At 49.5% G+C, this 19,246-nt stretch overlaps 1 protein-coding gene across 5 annotated transcripts in view; it reads right to left on the bottom strand.

Annotated features, from left to right (window-relative positions):
- The window catches only part of BCL2L1 (BCL2 like 1), a 52,188-nt gene extending 33,513 nt beyond the window's left edge, over positions 1-18,675 (bottom strand). Inside the window, exons 1-2 of one of the 5 annotated variants that reach the window (XM_060031087.1) lie at positions 18,314-18,675; positions 16,120-16,813 (exon numbers count right to left, since the gene is read on the bottom strand). In XM_060031087.1, the coding sequence (XP_059887070.1) occupies positions 16,120-16,683 (564 nt within the window). In that variant the 5' untranslated portion in view covers positions 16,684-16,813; positions 18,314-18,675. Of the gene's footprint in view, positions 1-16,119; positions 16,814-17,095; positions 17,488-18,199 lie in introns of those variants that run through there. The other 4 variants (XM_060031083.1, XM_060031085.1, XM_060031084.1 and 1 more) reach the window with 4 other exon arrangements.
- Between the last annotated feature and the right edge of the window lie 571 nt (positions 18,676-19,246).

The following is a 19,246-nucleotide window of genomic DNA, read 5'->3' as shown; positions in this document are numbered from 1 at the left end:
TCCAATTGGGTGGAGGGTTGTAAGCAAGAATGTGCCAAGATCTGAACTGGTTTTCAAAAGACCACTCTGTCTGCAATGTTGGGGCAGAAGTGATTTTTTAAGGTCCCTTCTTAGCTCCAAATAGCTGACTTTTCCTCCTGTCATTATTCTAGGCTCCCACAAACTGGCTGCCAGAACAAGAAAGATGCATCCTCCTCAATAAAGAGAGAGCAAAGAGAAGGAGCAGTTTCTACCCCAGGCAGAAGCAAGGAATCTGTGTCACCTTGTTCTGCAGGAGATGGAGGGAGTGGCCCCATCAGGGAGGGGTGGGAATCCCAGCTTGGAAAACATCCCCAAGCCACCTGTATTGTTTCTGCCTCCTGTGTGGAAGTTTCTGCCGTGACACAGTGCTCCGGAATGCTCTCCCCACCCCACCCCCCCACACCCAATCTTCCGTTTACAGAGGCAGAGTTGTACTTTGCATTCCTCCCAGGATTTAGCTCAAATCTAGCCTACAGGAAATGGTCGATAAAGAGCTACTGACTGATTAATGAAGAGAGGGAATATTCTCAGCCATTAGGCAAATATTAATGAGTACTATGAGTACTATGTTGGTCTCTGGGGATACAAGGTGATTAAGATGGGTTTCTTGCCTTCACTGAGCTCAGAAGTCAGCAGATAGACCAAAAACCACAGACAGCTACAATGCTGGGTATAAGAGTAACAGCAGCAACATTTACTAGGCCCTCTTTATTCACAAGTAGAGCACTGTGGGCTTTAGAGCCAGACTAAGGTTCAAATCACGACTTTACACCACTTACCAACCTAGCATCTTTGTACAAATTCCTTAACTTCCCTATGCTTCACTTTTCTCCTCTGTAAAATGAGAATTATAGTAAGAATGCCTACCTCAATGGTACTGTTTTGAGAATTCAATGAATTAACACATATGAAATACTTAAGGGTAAGTGCTCTATAAATGTTAGCTATTATTAAAATTACTATACCATCTGTGCCAAGCTCGACATGTATGATCTCATTTCATCCTTACAAAAACCCTACCAGGCAGGTATTACCATCTCCATTTTTGAGATAGGGGAACTGAGGCTCAGAAAGGGGGAGGAATGAGCCCAAGATCAAACGGCTGGTATGTGATGGAGCCAGATTCAAACTCAGCTCTGTCCCACTCCAGAGGCCATACTTCCAATAATGAAATGATCCCATTCTCTTCAGAAGCTCACAGCACAGTGCCCCAAACACAGCAGAGGCCCCATAAAGGGAGCTATGGTTGTTATTCCATTGTTCCTGGAGATCTTCCAGTAGTAGGTGCTGTGGAGCCTAGAGGAAGCACCTCTTTTACCCTGAAGGGGTCTGAGAAGGGCTCAAAGGAAACTGACCTGGGTGCCAACTGCAGGCTTTGCTCTGGAGTCCTATGGGTTCCCCTCACTGAATCGTGGTCTGCTAATTTGGAACCCTACCTTCCACCACTAAATCAGACCCAGAAACTGCTCCCAGGTGCCTGGACACCTGCATGGACAGGCAGGCAGTTTCCTCTGGGCTGACTTCTTGTCTGGCTCTACACACCTCTCAGTTTCATCACTTAGCCACCAGCCTGGGGCCTCTTGCCTGCACCTGCTGCTGGACCCAGTCCCAGGGGACCCTGCCCAAAGGGCCATTTCTGAGTGACTCCCTGGAGACTTCCTTGATATGGTAACCCCTAGGGTTCCATATGAATGTGGGTGCTGTGAGCAAAGGGAAATTTTTCTTACTGAGTAGCAGACGGAGAGTGGGTAGAACAAGAGGTGGTTGTTCTTGTTTTGAATCAGAGGTGAGTGTGGGGTGAGGCCCACTGTGCCTCCCAGTTTTTATATTTAAGCAGCACTGATTCTGGCCAGTCAGAGCTCCCACTCAGCAGTCTGTGGAGCCTAGAGGTGGGTGAGGACATCCGGGGGTGAGGAGTTAATAGTCATCTCTACTTCCCATTTGACCCTTACTCATAGATCTGGCCTTGCCAAGTAATTAGACTGCAGAGGGCAACCAATGGATGAATTAAGGAATGACCAAACCTCACAGTGAGAGGAAAAGGAAAGATCCAGCATTTGGTAAAGGAACCAGCTTTTACTCCATACCAGGCTCTGTGCTGGGGCACTTTACATACACCGCTCATCATTATGAATGTTCACTAACTTGGACACTACACACTCAGCCACCAAGTGCCAGGCACAAGAGTAGCTGATGGCAGTGAATGAGATTCAGTTTCTACCTTCAGTAAGCTCAGAGCACCTTGCTTAATTAGTCTTTCTCCCAACAATCCTATGAAATGATTATTTCCATTTTATAGATGTTCAGGCTTAAAGAAGTAAAGTAACCTGTCCAAATTCATGAAGCTAGGTAAGTGAGAGAGCTACGATATTGCTTCCACTCAAAAAGTGCTTGTTGGTTGAAAGAATTAATGAGTGAAAGAATGAATGAAAGAATGAGAGACACAGGGTTTTGACCTCAGTCAAGGAGCAGCAACAAGACCAAACACTTATAGTTCTCAAAGTGCTTTTTCATCTATCATCTCCTTGGGCCTCTCAAGATAGCCCATGAGGGAGGCAAGGCGGGTGTTATCTTTCTTCAGCAGATGAGGCAACAGACTTACAGCCACACAGCAAACAAGGAGTGGGGCCATCCTGGAAAACTCCAGAGTCCCCACAGCACCTTGTTTAATCATTCAGATGCATGTCAAGCACCTACTATATGCTAGGCATGCTCCTATGCTCTTTAAATATTCAACTCATTAAGTCTTCCACTCAGTCAACAAATAATGATTGAATGTCTTCTGTGTTCCAGGTTCTATGGCAGGATCTAGGGATACAGCAGTGAATAAAGCAGGGGAGATCCCTGGCTTCCTGGAGGCACTTGGCAAAGTGCCAAAGAAAATATGCCCCATCACCAAATGCCCAGCCAGCAACAATGGCCAAACCCCCACTGTGTACAGCATGATTTGGGGCCCTTGTGGAGGAGGTGGGGGACAAGGTTATGAGCTACAACCCCCAGCTTTAGGAGTCTTAAAATCTCCAAGTTCTTGGTTCGAAGGATATACATATACTCTGTCAGCCTAAAAGTCTGCTCTTGGAGTGTAGCTCCGATAGTGATCACAGCTTCTTGATCACCTGTGAAGGCAATCTGCTAATAACAGCTGTAATAGTAGCTGTCATACTGAGTAATTACATATGCCAGACTCCATGATAAATGTTCCATGTATCTTACCACTTATTTTTATGATCAAGAGTCTTTCAAGAAAAGTACGGCATTATTTTCATCTTTTAACAGATGAGGAAACTAAGGCTGCGACAGATTAAGCAATTTGTCCAAGGATAACTATAGAGCAAGTAGGATTCAGCACTGGTTTGTCAAATTTTGTATCTGGCTCTGAACAGTGATGGAATTTCTCCCAGGGAGACACTGGAGATGGAAACATCAAGAATACCAAGAGCAGCTGCTTCCTAGGAGGGCTAGGACCTCCAGAGCCCCCAACAGATTTTTCCTCCCCCACTTTTATCAGGTCTGAACATCAGACAGAGAGGGAAAGGTTAAGTAAGCTCAAGCTACCCCTAGGGCAACAGGAGTCTCTCCCTCTCTGCTGAACCTCCAGGGGAGGAGTCTGTGACCTTCATTTGCCACCACCAACCCCCCACAAGAGAGACAGAAGGAAGGAGGGGATGGGGGCAGGGGAGTCTTTTCCCTGGGTTGGGGAGGGGTGGGGCACACCAGGGAAGAAGGGAAAAAGCATGACTGCTTCTTTCCTCTCTTGGACAAGAAGCCCGTACATGTGATGTGGTGTGTGTCCTGCACATGGAAGCCCCACAGGGGAATGCCAGGGTACCTTTTGGACCCAAGAAGACTCAGAGAGGAGAGACTGGCACAGCCCTGAACTGCAAGCTAAGCTAACAATTTCTAAGCATTGTAACTAGGTCATCAGGTTCCTGGAGAAGCCAGCTGTGTCTGGGGATGGGGGATGGGGAGGGAAATTCTGCAGTTTACCAAGATCCCTACTTCCCTTCAGGCCCCGCCCTCCCTGAAATCTGCACCTGCTCCCAAACTGACCCCTCCCCCTAGCTGGGCCCAGCTGTCAACGGCTCCCAATGCCCCACCCCTGCCTTCCATGGGCCGGAACTATGGGGGCCTCTTGGACAGGAGGTACCTTATTGCCACCTTAGCCCTTCGGAAAGGGAGCTGTGGGGCAGGGAAGGAGTGGCCTCGCCTGGGGGGTATTTCTTATTCCATGAGGGCAGCAAGAAAGCTGGGTTCCTTTGGGCCTGCCCAGGGTACCTTCCTGGCATTGATGCCACAGGTGGCAGGAGACAGATGATGTTTCCCCTGCTGAGACCAGAGTTGCCAAAAGGCTTCAATCAAGCCTTTGAATCTGCACCTGGCCTGGAGCCCCAAAATAACAACCATGGCAGCCTACCTGATCCACAGGTCGCAGGTGCATCTGGCTTTTTTCTCCCTGCTGAGCCCTGGCTGGCAAGGGATTCTCTCTGCCAGCGATAACTAGAGACCTGGCTGCATGGCTCTGGTGTTGGGCCTCTCCCCATTGGGCCCACCTCTACCAGCAACTATCTCCATCCCTCTGCCCAGGGGCCTCCACCATCAGTCACCATTCCCTTCTCCCTGACCAGCTTTACTGACAGCCCAGACCCTCTTCCGCCAGACTGCCTCTTCACTGTCTCCCAAATGCTTCATCATACACATTCCACCCTCCAGCTCTGTGTGGATCTTTCATACCTATCAAGGCTGCCCTTGCCACATTCGTTTCACCTACTGAAAGCCTTCACGGTCCAAATTTTCCTAGTAGGTAGTAATGATGCCTGACACCGACTGAGCATACTGTATTCAGGCACTGTGCTAGGTAGGCTACAGAATCACTCACTCATTCAGCAAGTATTCACTGAGTGGATCCCATGTGCCAAGCACTCTGCTAGATGCTGGGGATGAAGGAAACTTGAAACAAACCCCCTACACTCCGGGAGCTTAGCTTTTACAAGAGGAGTCAGGCAGTAAAGAGGTAAACAAAGGTGGCCTCTTTACTCTTTAGGAGAGGTGATATTTGAGTTGAGACCTAAATGCTAAGACAGCCCTGATCAGATCTAGGGGAAGAGTGACCCTGGCAAGCCTATGACAAAGAGATTACTACCACTATCTTCATTAAGGGATGATTACTACCTTCATTTTACAGATGAGAAAACTGAGGACTCGGTGTGAACTGCACAAAGGCACACTGCTGAGAAAGCTATTATTCAAGCCTCTAGTGGTGACCTTTCTCCTTCCTGACACTAGGGTTTGGGCTGGTAATGCAGTTGGTGAGGGAGAAGGTGCATGGGGTGATGCAGGCTGAGGGTGGAGGTCCCTGGACCAAGCCACCAATTGAGTAGCTAGCTAATTGTGGAAGTGGGCTGGTTTGGCAGGGGTCCAGGGCACCTGTGGGATGCAGCCAGGGGGTCTGTCCTCTTCCATTTCTGGAGTCTACAATACAGATTTGGCACAGTTTGCCTGGAGCCATTCACCAAGGGTTGCGAGTCTATTCCTACTGCTTTAAATGAGTTTGCTTCCTTAAGGACAGAGACATTTTTGTAGCCTAACCTGCATCTAATAATAACAACCCTTCATGTTCATTGAGCAGATCCTGGCTGAGCCCTTGCCCAACCCCAGGTCCTGTGCCAGGTACTCAGGGTAAAGTAAGCCAGTCCAGGCCTGCAAAGAAGCAATGATGCCGTGACTTGAGGGTAGGCTTTGGCATGAGATACAGCTGGGTGCAAGACCCAGCTCTGCCTCTTACAAGGTGTGGTACTGTGGACATGTTATAAAGCCTCTTGAAGCTCTGGATTCTCCATCTCCACACCAAAGCAGTTGTGAGGACCAAACACGATGATTATGTCAGGGGCATAAACATAGCACCTGGCACAGAGCAAGCACTCAACACATAGCACCTGTCATTATTACTAAAAAAACACTTTTGCATTTCACTTTCTCATTTGAGCCTCGCTTACTCTGGTAGGCTGGTACTATTCTCTCAGATTTATGGATGAGAATTTAAAGCTGATTTGTCTAGTGCTACGCCACCAGCAAGAAATTAAGCTAAGTTTCACAGTGAGAGGCCTGCGTACCGCAAAAAAAAAAAAAAAAAAGAAATTAAGCTAAGTTTCAAATCTGAGTGCAGAGTTTTATCTATGGGTATGTAGAAAGTGATCAATACATACTACCATGACCCTTGCCTGGAGTGTCTGGGAGCTGAGGGGACGGATGGGTGATGCACACAGCCTGACTCAGATGGCAGAAAGACACCAGCAAGGCCCAAGGTGTAGGGCATGGAAACAGACCACTGAGGGATGGGACCCGGTTCCCCTCATTGCAGTACCCACAGTATCCCCAGCCCTTAGCGCAAATAAAGTATTCACCAGTATTTGCTGATTTAACGAATGAAACAAAACTCTGAAGACAGCTCCAAGCAATGAATCCCGCTTTAGGGAAGGCAGGCAACATTGATAACACTGAGTTAAAAGCTAGAATTCTAAGCCATTTACTGTGGGACTAAGGCCCCTTGCCTTAGTTTCCTCCCTGAAATGGGACTGAACATACCCACCTCACTGTGAAATCATGTATACAAAGAAGTCTGGTGAGTTATAAAGTGTTATCATGCATATAAAAGCAATTATCATCAGGCTACAGACCACTAAGGCAATGAAGTGTTGTGACGACAAGCACCTCAGGTTTGAAGCCCGGGTCGTCCTGGCACTAGCCTGTGTGGCCCTGAGCATGTCACTTTTCTCTGAGTCTCAGTCTTCTCAACTATAAAATGAAGATGACACCACCTACCTTGTAGGGTTTTTTAAGATGGCTTAGAGATAAAGAACACAGGCTTGGACTAAGACAGACTTGGTTTCAAATCCTGACTCTGCTTCCCACTAACTGGGTCCCCCCAAATCTCATTGTCCTATAATGCTGAGATTGTTGGACAGTAACACAGAGATGAAATTGGTGAAAGCCCTGTCACATAGTGAGCACTGAATAAATGCCAACAATCATTTAGACACTGGTACAGTCAGGGGAGGGGGCAAGGTGTAGTGTTTAAAAGTGGGAGCTTGGAAGCTACCCTCACAGGCTTTGCCACTTACTAAGCATGCTACCCTTCATAAGTTGCTTAACATCTCTGTACCTCAGTTTCCTCATTTGTAAAATAGGGATAATAATGGTAGCAACTTCAGAGTGTTGCTCTGCGAATGGAATAAATTAATACATATAAAGCATTTTGAACAACGCCTGGCATAGAATAAGCACTTGATAAATGTTAGGTGCTGTTAATAGTAACGTTAACAATAATATTAATCACCAAGTGGAATAAGAGGGAGGGACTGTGTAATCCTGGGACACGGGTATCCCATGGAAGAATTCTAGGGAAATCCCTGGGCAGCTGTTTGTAGGCAAGTTCTCAGCCTCTGGGAGAAAGACTCTTCTATGGAAAGGACATGAGGCTGGGGGCTCCTGAGCAAAAATCTCAGTCCCGATGACCAGGAGGCCAGTCTCTGGGGAGGCAAGTCAGGCTGCTTGGAAGGACACAGTGTTCCTGGCCCCGCCTGACTCAGGGGAACAAAGGCACGTGTGTGGCCAGGGAGGAGGGAGGGGAATGTTTCCCTTTCAAGAGCGGAACAAAGGATCTGAGGCATAGTTGAGTGCGTTCCAATCCCCTCCCAGGCTAGCTCCCATTCCTCAGATGATTGTCCAACAAGGTTTTCAACCTTCTAGCTTCCTCCTGAAAGGTGACCTCGGGGAGGGAGTGGCAGGCTCCACTTCACTCTTCCCTCTGTCTTCGGTCTCCAAGAGGCAGGATTTCTACGTGCCAACCTCTAAGACCTCTCTTAGGAGTCCCAGGCCTGTGCGGGGTGTGGGGTGGGGACCCAGGGGGAACCCAGGGTTAATGGATGACACAAGGCACTGCAAGTGACAGGTTTAATGTCCCTCTAGGGGGAGTCCAAGACTAAAACTGCTACTTAGTGTGGAGCCAGGAGAGAACCCAGGAGTTCTGACCAACCCCCAGTGTGGGGTGGGTGTAAAACTCTGACAGAACTCAGTGGAAATGCATTTTCTAAACCTTAAAGGGATGATCACAGGCTGGAGAGAGAAGCTAGGTGAAGGGTGAAGGGGGAGGAAGCGAAGAAAGTAACTGACAAGAGGAAAGGGAGAGACATGGCCAAAAAAAGGAGTTTGTGTGAGGGGGGAGCCTTTAGGGATATTACTTTCCAATTTCCACACTCTAGCCAGCAAGAATCCGACTGCTGGGGTGGGACAGGAAGCAGTCCATGGAAGTCATTGCAATGGCATTTCCTGAAGAGTGAGAGAAAAACCTCTAGTTCCGAGGGGAGCTCTGGAGTCTGCCCAAAAAGCCCTGTAGCTTGGAGCTAGCCTTAAGGCTCCGGCTTGGCCTGAGAGTCTCATCAGGGATGAAACCAAGTAGCAGAAGGTCCCAAAGGCAGTTTCTTTCTGCAAAAACACTATTTACAAAAATCAATATGTAATAAACGGGAAGCCAGATGATGTGACTGAAGGAGCCCTTGGTTGCGGCTGCTGGTTGCTGCTGATACTGACAGTCACTATTCTGAGAGCCTTTTGACATGAATTAACTCACTGAATCTTCAGTGCAAAGCGCTATTATTATAGCCATTTACAAGTTAAAAGACTTGCCCAAGGTCACAAATGACATAAGTGGTCTAGTCCAGATGTGAAAGCCCAAACCCTGCATCTTCCTCCTGATGTAACCTTGGGCAAGTCACTTCATCTTTCTCAGCCTGATTTCTCTCTGCTCACCTCCCTGGGTGGTTGGTTTATAAGCATCAGAAAGGCAAGGTGGGGGGAATTCCCTGGCAGTCGGTGGTTAGGACTCCCACTTGCAGGGGCACAGGTTCGATCCCTCATCAGGGAACTAAGATCCTGCATGCTGCAGGGCCAAAAAAATACGAAGTATCTGGGAACACTGGAACCACAGTCCCTCAGGGAAATAATGAGCAGAACTCACTCCATTAAAAATAATAATAATAAAAAAATTTAAAAAATTTTTAAAGGCAAGGTGGATATGAAAGTGCTTTCTAAGCTGTAAAGTGCTACATAAATGTGGAGTGGAAATATTGTGGGGTCAGTGATAAACTACCCTACATTAACACTGGGATTAGTTAATTTTTAGCAATTAAAGTGCTGCAGCTGTTGATAGGAAAGAGCCACCCTAAAGCATAACTATCGTGAAATATGCCATAATGATGGAATCCACAAGGCCTAGGGCCAGTGAGAAGCAGGATTCCTATACTCAGCTTCAACCCTCCATCTTACAGATGGGGAAACTGGGGCCTAGGGGTAAAATGACTTGGCCAAAGTGAGACAGTGAGTCAAGGCAGATTTGAGACTAGAACTGGGATCCTGACTAAGACCAGTGCTTGACCAACATGCAAAGGAACACTACGGAGCTCCTGGCAGGACAGGAACACTGCTACGGCCTGCCTGCCCTAAGGATATGCCCAAAGGTCACTACGGAGTCCAAACAAGGGAGAATAGACGCTGTAGATTCTATGAATGGGTCTCCAACACGAGTTCTGTGGCAAAGATGATCAGAATTATGATACCAACCTGTGCCAGGCTCTATGCATCTCAGGCAGATCTCGTTAGGTCTTCGCCACGGCCTTGTGAGGCAGGTAATATTTGCCCCAAGGTTCAGAGAGTTCAAGGAGCTTGCCCAAAGTCACAGAGCTAGACATGGGTGATGTGGGACCTCAACCCAGACATGGTGCAGTTATCCACACAGAATTAGTGCTAGAGTGGAGGAGGACCATTCAGCACACCACATTTGAAGAGACTATCCCAGAACATCTAGCTTATTTAGCCCTGAGTCTATGATCTCCAAGTGGTTAAAAAATGTGGCTTTCAAGGTGGCCAGACCCATCAATATGCCATGTGCAAGCCTGGTCTTGGTCCCTTTTCACCATTTCCACCTCTACCTCCTGATCCAAGCCACTCTTCTTTCTCACTTGACAGCTTTCACCAGCCTCTTCACTGGGCTCCTGGCTGCCACCCTTGCAGAATTCAGATCATTTCACCCCTGCTCCTAATCTTCTCCTGGCCTCTCTCATTCTACCAAAGCCAAGTCCTCACCATCACCTGTAAAGGGCCATGTGATTGGGCCCCTGGCTACCTCTCCCCCCTCAATCCCAACCACTCTCCCCTCTCACCTCCTACCACTCTCTTACTGTTTCTTCTCCAGCTACACTGGCCTTCTTGCTCATCCTTGAGCATGCCAAGCACACTCCCTCCTGAGTCCATCCCTCTGCTTATAACACTCTTTCTACAGGTACCCACATCGACCACCACCTTACCTTCTTCAGGCCTTGGCTCAAATATTACCTTTTGGTGATGCGTTCTCTATGCACTCTTTTAAAATTGCAGCCTTACCTCCTTTTGCTAGGCATGCCTTATGCCTCAATGTGCTTTATGTTCTTCATAGCACTTAGTATCACCTGATATATGTTATGTATGTATGTAATTACACGTTGTCTGTTTCTCCCCACTAGAATGTAAGCTCCACAATGCAAACTTAATTTTATTTAATGCTGTACTGCTAGTGCCTAGGACAGCCTGACACACAGCAGGAGCTCAATTAATATTATCTGAATCAATGAATGAATGTTTAGGGACTTCCCTGGTGGCGGAGTGGTTGAGAATCCGCCTGCCAATACAGGGGACACGGGTTCAAGCCCTGGTCCAGGAAGATCCCACGTGCCACAGAGCAAGTAAGCCCGTGTGCCACAACTATTGAGCCTGTGCTCTAGAGCCCGCGAGCCACAACTACTGAAGCCCGCACACCTAAAGCCTGTGCCCCGCAACAAGAGGAGCCACCACAATGAGAAGCCCGCACACCCAATGAAGAGTAGCCCCTGCTCTCCACAGCTAGAGAAAGCCCACGCGCAGCAATGAAGACCCAATGCAGCCAAAAAAAAGAATGAATGATTAGATAAAGGGCAATTCCTATTACTATTATTCTGGTTTGATAAGTGTCTGTTTCTTCAGAAATTTAGGCGGCTTCTCTTCTCTTTCATTAGGTACCTGCTACGCCTAAGACCTCTGCTCAGTGCTGATTAAACAAGTATGGACAAGATGTGGACTCCACCCTCAGGAAGTTCCTAAACCTGGTAGAGGTATGGTAGTGTTAGATGTCTTCTTTATACTAATTTAAACTCTACCACTGTGATTTACCTATCCAAGTTCTGCTGGGTACTATACCAATAAAAAAGTCTTAGCCCCTCTTCCTGCAGATATTTGAAACCAGTGACCGTGGTCTCCTGGGTCTTCTCTTCCCCATGCTAAACAAAAAGACCCAGTGGGATTGTCTGACTTAGATCTGCCAACTGGGAACGGGGAAGACAGACTGTCGGCTGGAGAGACAGAAGAGAAGCGGATCCAGGAGCAGAGTGGCTCCTTCAAAGAAAAGAGAGGGAGTCCTTGGGGAGGAACTCCATGGAATTAGGTTGAAGGTTGGGGGTGGGGACAGAGCCCTGCTCATTAGGTAGTAGGAGATTATGTTTCTGTAGAAGAGCAGCTCACTGGGAATTACCCCTAAACCTATCCATGCTAAACCCAGACAAAACCATCGCTGCTAAAATAAAGCCCTGTAATGGAAGGCTGAGGGCACTGGAAAAACCAGGGAGGACGCCCAAGCCACTGGCCTCAGGACAGATACCTGCTGGGGAAGGGACAAGTAACAACTGCTGCTTCCTGTAGCCCAAACAAATCTGGTGACTACCCACACAAAAGCCAAGAAAACCCTCTAGGTTCTGTTGGGGACCCCTGAAAAAATATTTGGGTATTTTCTACCAGAAGCTTAAGGGCTCTGTGGGGCTACTGGGGAAATCAGTCTCAGGAAGCCTGGAAAACCCTGTGATGGTGATGGCGTTTTAAGGGCAACTTCAAATGTACATCCAGAAGAACCGGGTGTTTTGAGGGGGAGCCCCTGAGACACTGCTACCTCACTTTGGGACCTGAATGAGAGATTACTAAAAATTTCCACGTTTGGGGTTTCTAGTGGGGTTTCCCCAAGAAAACCACAGAACTGCGAACAGCTGCTGAGATCTGCAAAAGTCGCTGAGGTGCTTCAGCGAAGCATACATTAGTGCCAAAGAAGACAGAACAGGCAAGAAGAAACCTACAGAAACTAGAAGACCACAGAGCTATGCAGCCTGGGAAAGGCCAAATTATGGTTTCTCCGCCACCCCCGCCCCAACAACTGTTCATTGCTTTCAACAATGGTGTTTCCATCAAGCTAAGGGGTTTCCCAGGGACAGTGATAACAAAATGGCCTGGCCCACTTGGGTCCCCACCACATAGCTGTCCACATTCCCATTGGAAAGCCCCAGAAACACTCTGTCCCTATCATTCTAGTGAACATCTCAGCGGCTGGCTTTGTTTCTCAAGAAACTCTGGGGGCAAAGTTCAGTTTTCGTAGGCAGGTAGCCCATTCCTTAAAAGAGGCACCTCCATCCTGCAGTTAAGGCCAAGGAGAGCCTTTGTTCTAGATCCTTTACTAGAGTCAAGCTACGGCAGCTGTCTATCTTTATTTCATTTTACAGGTGGGAGAGATGGATGGACAAGAGAGATAAACAGGTTCAGCATCTTGGCAGGTGACTCCAGGTAGGCGGTGGTGTGGTTATATGTGTGGAATTCCAGTACTTGGAGCATCACCCACAATTAAGTAGACATACCTGGAGCAAGCCATATTCTCCCTTTATGCACACAATTCTTACCTACTGGTAGGGCTTGAGAAAGTTTTAACAATGAAAAATTAACAAGAAGCCCACTCTCAGGACTTCTCTGGTGGCGCCGTGGTTGAAGGTCCGCCTGCCGATGCAGGGGACACGGGTTCGTGCCCCGGTCTGGGAGGATCCTGCATGTCACGGAGCGGCTGGGCCCGTGAGCCATGGCCGCTGGGCCTGCGCATCCGCAGCCTGTGCTCCGCAATGGGAGAGGCCACAACAGTGAGAGGCCCGCGTACCGCAAAAAAAAAAAAAAAAAGAAGCCCACTCTCACCGGGCAAAACCCTGATACCCACTTGAGTTTTACCAGTGCCAGAATGTGCGGAGGCTACACACATGCCTTTGGCAGCCCGCTACTGCCAACAAAGGTGCTGTTCTTCCTGCAACTCCTGAACAAGGCCAGCATCAGACTCGAGTGAGCACCTCCACAGGCATGTTTTGCTTGGCCCAACAGCACCTTTGGCTCACATTATTACTCCTAGGACAATCTGAAATGCAGGCAAAGAGTTTAGGCTTTGGAGTCAGGCCCACCTAGGTGTAAATTCTCACTCAGTCACTTAACTGGCTGAGGAATACCTGGGGCCAGTCACTTAGCTACCAGCAGCTTCATATGTAAACTGGGAATAAACCCACCTACCTTAGAAGGTTATTGTGTGGAGTATACGAAATAGCATGTCATTTCCATGAAAGAAAGTACCATGTTTTGCTTATGGCCAGCACCTAGCACATGCCTTCCTCATAGTAGATGCTCAGTGAATTTTGGTTGCATAAGTAAAATACCTAACATAATGCCTCATGCATAAAATGTACTCTCTAAAGGCTCATTTCCTTTTCCTTTCCTGTAGGGATGCTAAATTTAGAGCATATCCCAGGGTGGAATGGCCCGTAACTCTTACACTCATGGATCCCCCAGCCACAGCCTCCAGGAAGGTTATGAGATGCCATTGCAGTAGCCAGTCCGTAAGTCAAACAGGATGGTCCCTGAGAGGGAAGTGGGCGGGTACCCTCTACCCAAAGGATCCCATGTCACATGTTCTTTACCTCCTGGCCTCAGGGAGAATGCGTGCCCAGAAATGGTTCTGACATAACTGGCTCTTCTGCACACATCCCCTCTGTTCACCAAGAGGAAGTAACATACGGTATGCTGTCCAACGGGCTCTGATAATTCTTGAGCAAAGAGACAGAAGATGGAATTTCAATCCAGTGGTGATCTAACGAACTTGCCCAGTGCTGCTGTGTCTAAAACCTCTTTCTTGAGCAAAGAGACAGAAGATGGAATTTCAATCCAGTGGTGATCTAACGAACTTGCCCAGTGCTGCTGTGTCTAAAACCTCTTTCTACGTGCAATACCAGGTGACTAGCAATTCTCTGGTCCAGGCAGCCCTCTCAGAGGCTGTCTGGCAGGCCAGGAACCTTTCCCATATTGCCTTTTGTTAATAGCTGGCAACAACCCACCTGTATTAGGACCACCGGCCAAAGACAACGGTCAGGCAAAGTGGGCAAATGGCCCAAGTCTCTACTTGGAGATGCCTCAGAAAGTGTGTCAGAAATGCTGGAATCCTGTCCCTCCTGTAATAAGTTAAACAAATATTTGCCCCCAAAGAGAATCAAAGCAGGGGGGAATAAGAGAGGTCATCCCACAAACCAATAGGAACTATTTAATCATTTATCTCTCCAGGGAGTTCATTTACAGAAAAGCTTTCAAGTCTGCCAGCCTTAGCTAAAGAAAGCCCTCCACCTTTACCTTCCGCAACCCCACCCCAGTCTTCTGACCTCTACTGACTTGACCCCTTTGCCTTTTACAAGAACTGGCAGTGGGAAGAGTTGATGAAGTTGCAAAGAAATGGGAAATAAGACAGGGGGTGGGGTTCCAGGAGGTCCCTTGCTCTGTGGTAAACTGAAGTGCCTACCACACCCTAGGCCCAGCCTCTGGATAATTGCATTCTTAACATTCCTGAGTCCACGATGCATGGCCCTTTCCACCTCAGCTCCTTCAATCAATGACTTATTTTCCACAGGCTGCTTGATTTTCTGGGTTTTCTGAGGGGACAAAATACCTCTCATAAGCCCTGCCCCTCCCCGAGGCAGGGAGATAAGCAAGGAGATAGAACTGAGTTCACTGCAGAAAAGCAAAAACTGCCTACAATGACCGCCAGTAAAGAATCTCTCACCACTAGCTCACCCTGACTTGGTGATGGGCAAGGGAATTCCCCTCCCTGGCAAAGGAACGAGGCACAACTGCTGGGCCCAGAAAGTATATCTGGGACCGACGACGACTACTACAGCAAACTTGCTGGTGTCCATCACTGTGCTCACATTAGCTCCAAGGACTGCAAGGCAAGGAGGGCTTGCCACATTTTTTTAGTGGAAGAAGCTGAGGCTCAAGGTAAACTGTCCTGTCCAAGGTCACACGGCTAGTTATGTGACAGGGCTGGAACTCACACCTGTGTCAGTTTGTTTCTGAAGTCTGTCACTGAATCTCAATGTTCCAAGGAGCCCCACAGACCAGGTTCTTGCTTTGCCAGCAAACAGTGCTCAGTGAAGAGGCCCCAGGGCCCCAGCCGGAAAGCAACAGGCGTAACAGCTGGAGCTCCCCAACCGACCCCAGGCAGTGAGGTGCAAAGTCCCTGGGCTTAATGAGTGACACAGCAAGAGCTCCGCAAACTGGCCAACCACACAGAAAGTTGCACACTTTAGAGCCAATGAACATAGGGGCGCAGCACAAACACAACTGGCCCACTGGCACAGCTAACACCCTAAAATCAGACAATCCTCAGCCATCCAAGCCAGGGGGATGCAAAGTCTGGTCATGCAAACTCTGAAATAAAGGGAACTTGATTTGGGGGAGGGAAGCCCGGGCCAGGATTGACATCCCAGGGGAGTAAGATTGAAGGGGCTTGTGGGTCACTGATACTCACTATCTTCTGCAGGCATTACACTCATCACCCCTTAGCACGGTGAGCCATTATGTCAGGGTGAGGGGAACACTGGACTAACTTCCCACTCTCAAAGGTTTGGGGCCAAATGAACACACAGGCTATGTTTTCCTCTGCAGAGAAACTAGAACACAAGTATGAAAGAGTAGGGTCATGAGGATGACCAGAATGAAGATGTCTGGTCCTTGCAGAACTAGGTCACCTGTATTTCAGAACAGTTAACCTCTTGTGGTGCAATGAGGCCAGTCAGGTCTCCTTAACAAACAACGTCTCCAATAATCACCCAGAATAAGAGAAAGACACATAGGGGAAAGGTTGTTGGGAATCTGACCAGAGGCCAAGGAAAAGGGACACACAAGGGGCGTGGTCCTTACCCAGCCGCCGTTCTCCTGGATCCAAGGCTCTAGGTGGTCATTCAGGTAAGTGGCCATCCAAGCTGCAATCCGACTCACCAATACCTGCATCTCCTTGTCTACGCTTTCCACGCACAGTGCCCCACCGAAGGAGAAAAAGGCCACAATGCGACCCCAGTTCACCCCATCCCGGAAGAGTTCGTTCACTACCTGCTCAAAGCTCTGATATGCCGTCCCTGGGGTGATGTGGAGCTGGGATGTCAGGTCGCTGAATGCCCGCCGGTACCTCAGTTCAAACTCATCGCCTGCCTCCCTCAGCGCTTGCTTCACCGCTGCCATGGGGATCACCTCCCGGGCATCCAAGCTGCTGCTGTGGCCAGTGGCTACATTCACCGCAGGGCTGTCTGCCAGGTGCCAGGATGGGTTGCCATTGATGGCACTGGGGGTTTCCATGGCTGATTCAGTCCCTTCTGGGGCCTCAGTTCTGTTCTCGTCCACATCGCTAAACTGACTCCAGCTGTATCCTTTCTGGGAAAGCTTGTAGGAGAGAAAGTCAACCACCAGCTCCCGATTGCTCTGAGACATTTTTATAATAGGGATGGGCTCCACCAGTCCATTGTCCAAAACACCTGCTCACTCACTGAGTCTGGTCTCTGCTTAGTGGTTCTCTTCTGAGATCCAAAGCCAAGATAAGGTTCTGAAGGGAGAGAAAGAGCTTCAGGAAAAAAAAATTAATATGCATGCCATTTACCCTACAACATCCCATTCCCTCTCCAGGTACCAGCCCTGGGTTCTTTGCGGCTCTTATGAAGGTCTGGGTCTAGCTTCCAAGGGACTTGAATGAAGTCAAATTGAAAGCACCAGTGGGCTCTGAATCATCACACCGGCTTTTTTTTTTTTTTTTTACCTCAACCATCCCATTTTCCCCAAAATGTCTTCCTCAGAAAGTCACCCCAATGGGCAGTCTGCCCCCCAACCCCACCCCCGCACCACCTACATTCAAATGTCTCGGGCAACGGCAGGCAGGTGCAGCCCCCGGAAAATCTTTTGTATCATAGGTCGGGCTAGGAGGTGGCAGCCGGGATGCCGGTAACTCAACCGGCCTCGCGGCGGCTGGCAAAAAAAGCAGCTCCGGCTGGAGGGATCATGCGGCCCGGCGGACTGAGAGCTCAGAAGGCGACACAGGAATTACGAAGCTCAAGAACCGGCCCCCTCGCTTGCTTCCTCCTCCATCGCCCAGATCGAGGGCGGCCGCTCAGCAGCCGCGGCCTCCTGCCACCCGGGAGCCCAGCCCCCTCGCTCTTGCACGCCCCTTGGCTCTCCGCCTCCTACTGGGAGCCAGGAGAACTCTCTCGGAGATGGCTGGTGTGAGGTTTAGTTTTTGTTTTTTTCTATTTAAGTACCAGCCCAAGGTGAGGTTTCCGAAGAAACCCTGAAAGGACTTCTCAATGGGGCTCAAGGTTTCGATGAGGGGCGGAGAGAGGGAAAAACTGCCTCGGATCTGCGCTCTGACTTTGGAAAGGCCATCCCCGGGCCTTTCCGGGAGGCTGAAAGCCGGGGACCCCCCAGAAACGCCGCTGGTTTTCTCTGAATTCCCCAAAGGCCCTGGACTTGGCGGTGGCGGTGCGGGATTGCCGGGTCCTCCATTCCCCGCACGGACACAATGGCCGCCGGCGCCCTACACAAAGACCGGGCGAGGGTGAGGCGCCGGGCCTCTTCTCGTGTCAGAGAGAGGGGTCGAGGCCAGCTCGAGACCCCCCACAGCTGAGACCACGTTTTCCTGGGGACAGGCGGCTTCCTGGCGCCCCCGGGAGGGCTTGGGGGCCGGGAGCTGCACCTCTCCGGAGCCCGGGGTCGGTGGGCTGCGGCCTCGCAGCTTCCTCCGCGCTTTAGGCCGGGTACCCGCCCGGCCACCGCCCCGTTGCTAGGCAACTACTCTCCCTCAGGGGCGCCCCCTAGACCTTTCTGGGAGGAGGGGTCTCGCCCCCGGCGGCCCGCCCCGGCGTAGCCAATCAGCGAGCCCAGGTAGCACGCAAGCAGGACGGCGAGGGCTCCCATTGGGCGCAGCGCCTGCCACGCACAGGGGAGGCGGCGCTCTCACCTGCGAGCCCCGCGAACCGTGGGGGGCCACATACCCCCTTCATGGGCCAGGTCGTTTTCGGACGCGAGCGCTCTTCGCGGCCAAGTTCCGCGCCGTGGACCTGGGCCGGCCTACCTGGCTGAAGGCTCGCGCTGTCTCTTCCGAACGAGTCGGCCTCAGTTTCCCCTGAAGAGACCGGGAGAACTTGCAAGCTCAGTCACTTCCGGTGCCGCGGCAGCGCGCGCGAGCCCGAGACGCAAGGGGAGTGCGCGCCTTGAGGACTGGCGTCAAGAACTGGGCGGGAGCGCCTCCTTGCGGTGGAGCTGGGGAACCCGGAGACGCAAGAAAAAAAAAATCAACGTTTACATTCACATTTCCATTCATTCATTCATTTAGCCAGTTTCATCCACCCGTCAGTTTATATATCGAAAAAGCATCGCGTTGTGTCTAAGAACCTTGTGTCTGGGATTCCAGCTTTGCTGGTTGGGCAAGTTACTCAACTGCTGGGTGCCTCAATTATCCTTAACTGTAAAATGAGTAAAAACCAACCTCCCTCATTTAGTTATTGTGATGATTAAAAAAGTTGTTATTTGTGAAGTCCCTAGTATATGCTGCATAATTTCTCTCAGCAAATGTTTATTGTTTGGATTGCTGAAGTTAGAGTTAGGAACAAGACAAGACATAGCCCGTGCTTTCATAGAGACTTAAACCCTTGAGATGGAGAGAGACAGTAAACAACTAAGAAAACGAACACGGTAATTTCAAATAGTGACTAGTGCTCTTAAGAAAGCAAATCAGGGTATTGTCATAAAGAGGGTGAAGGAAGAGGTGCTCCTTTAGAGTGGGTGGTGAGAGACGTAAGCCTTGTCCTCCCTGCCCAGTGAGGAAGAGAGGCATTTTTTCAACTGTTTCAATTGTTTGTGTAGGGTGCCAGAGACGGCCTCTTTGAAGAGACGACACAGGACCCAAGACCTGAAGTGTAGGAAGATGCCAACTCATCGGAAGAGTTTAGAGAACATCAACCTTGGCAGAGGGACTGGCTTGTGCAAAGTGTCCCTAGGCAGTAAG

The sequence above is a fragment of the Delphinus delphis genome, chromosome 15, assembly GCF_949987515.2.
Source record: "Delphinus delphis chromosome 15, mDelDel1.2, whole genome shotgun sequence".
Classification (NCBI taxonomy): Eukaryota; Metazoa; Chordata; class Mammalia; order Artiodactyla; family Delphinidae; genus Delphinus; species Delphinus delphis.
Note: the sequence above shows the minus strand (reverse complement) of the source record. Positions and strands in the feature narration are given on the sequence as shown.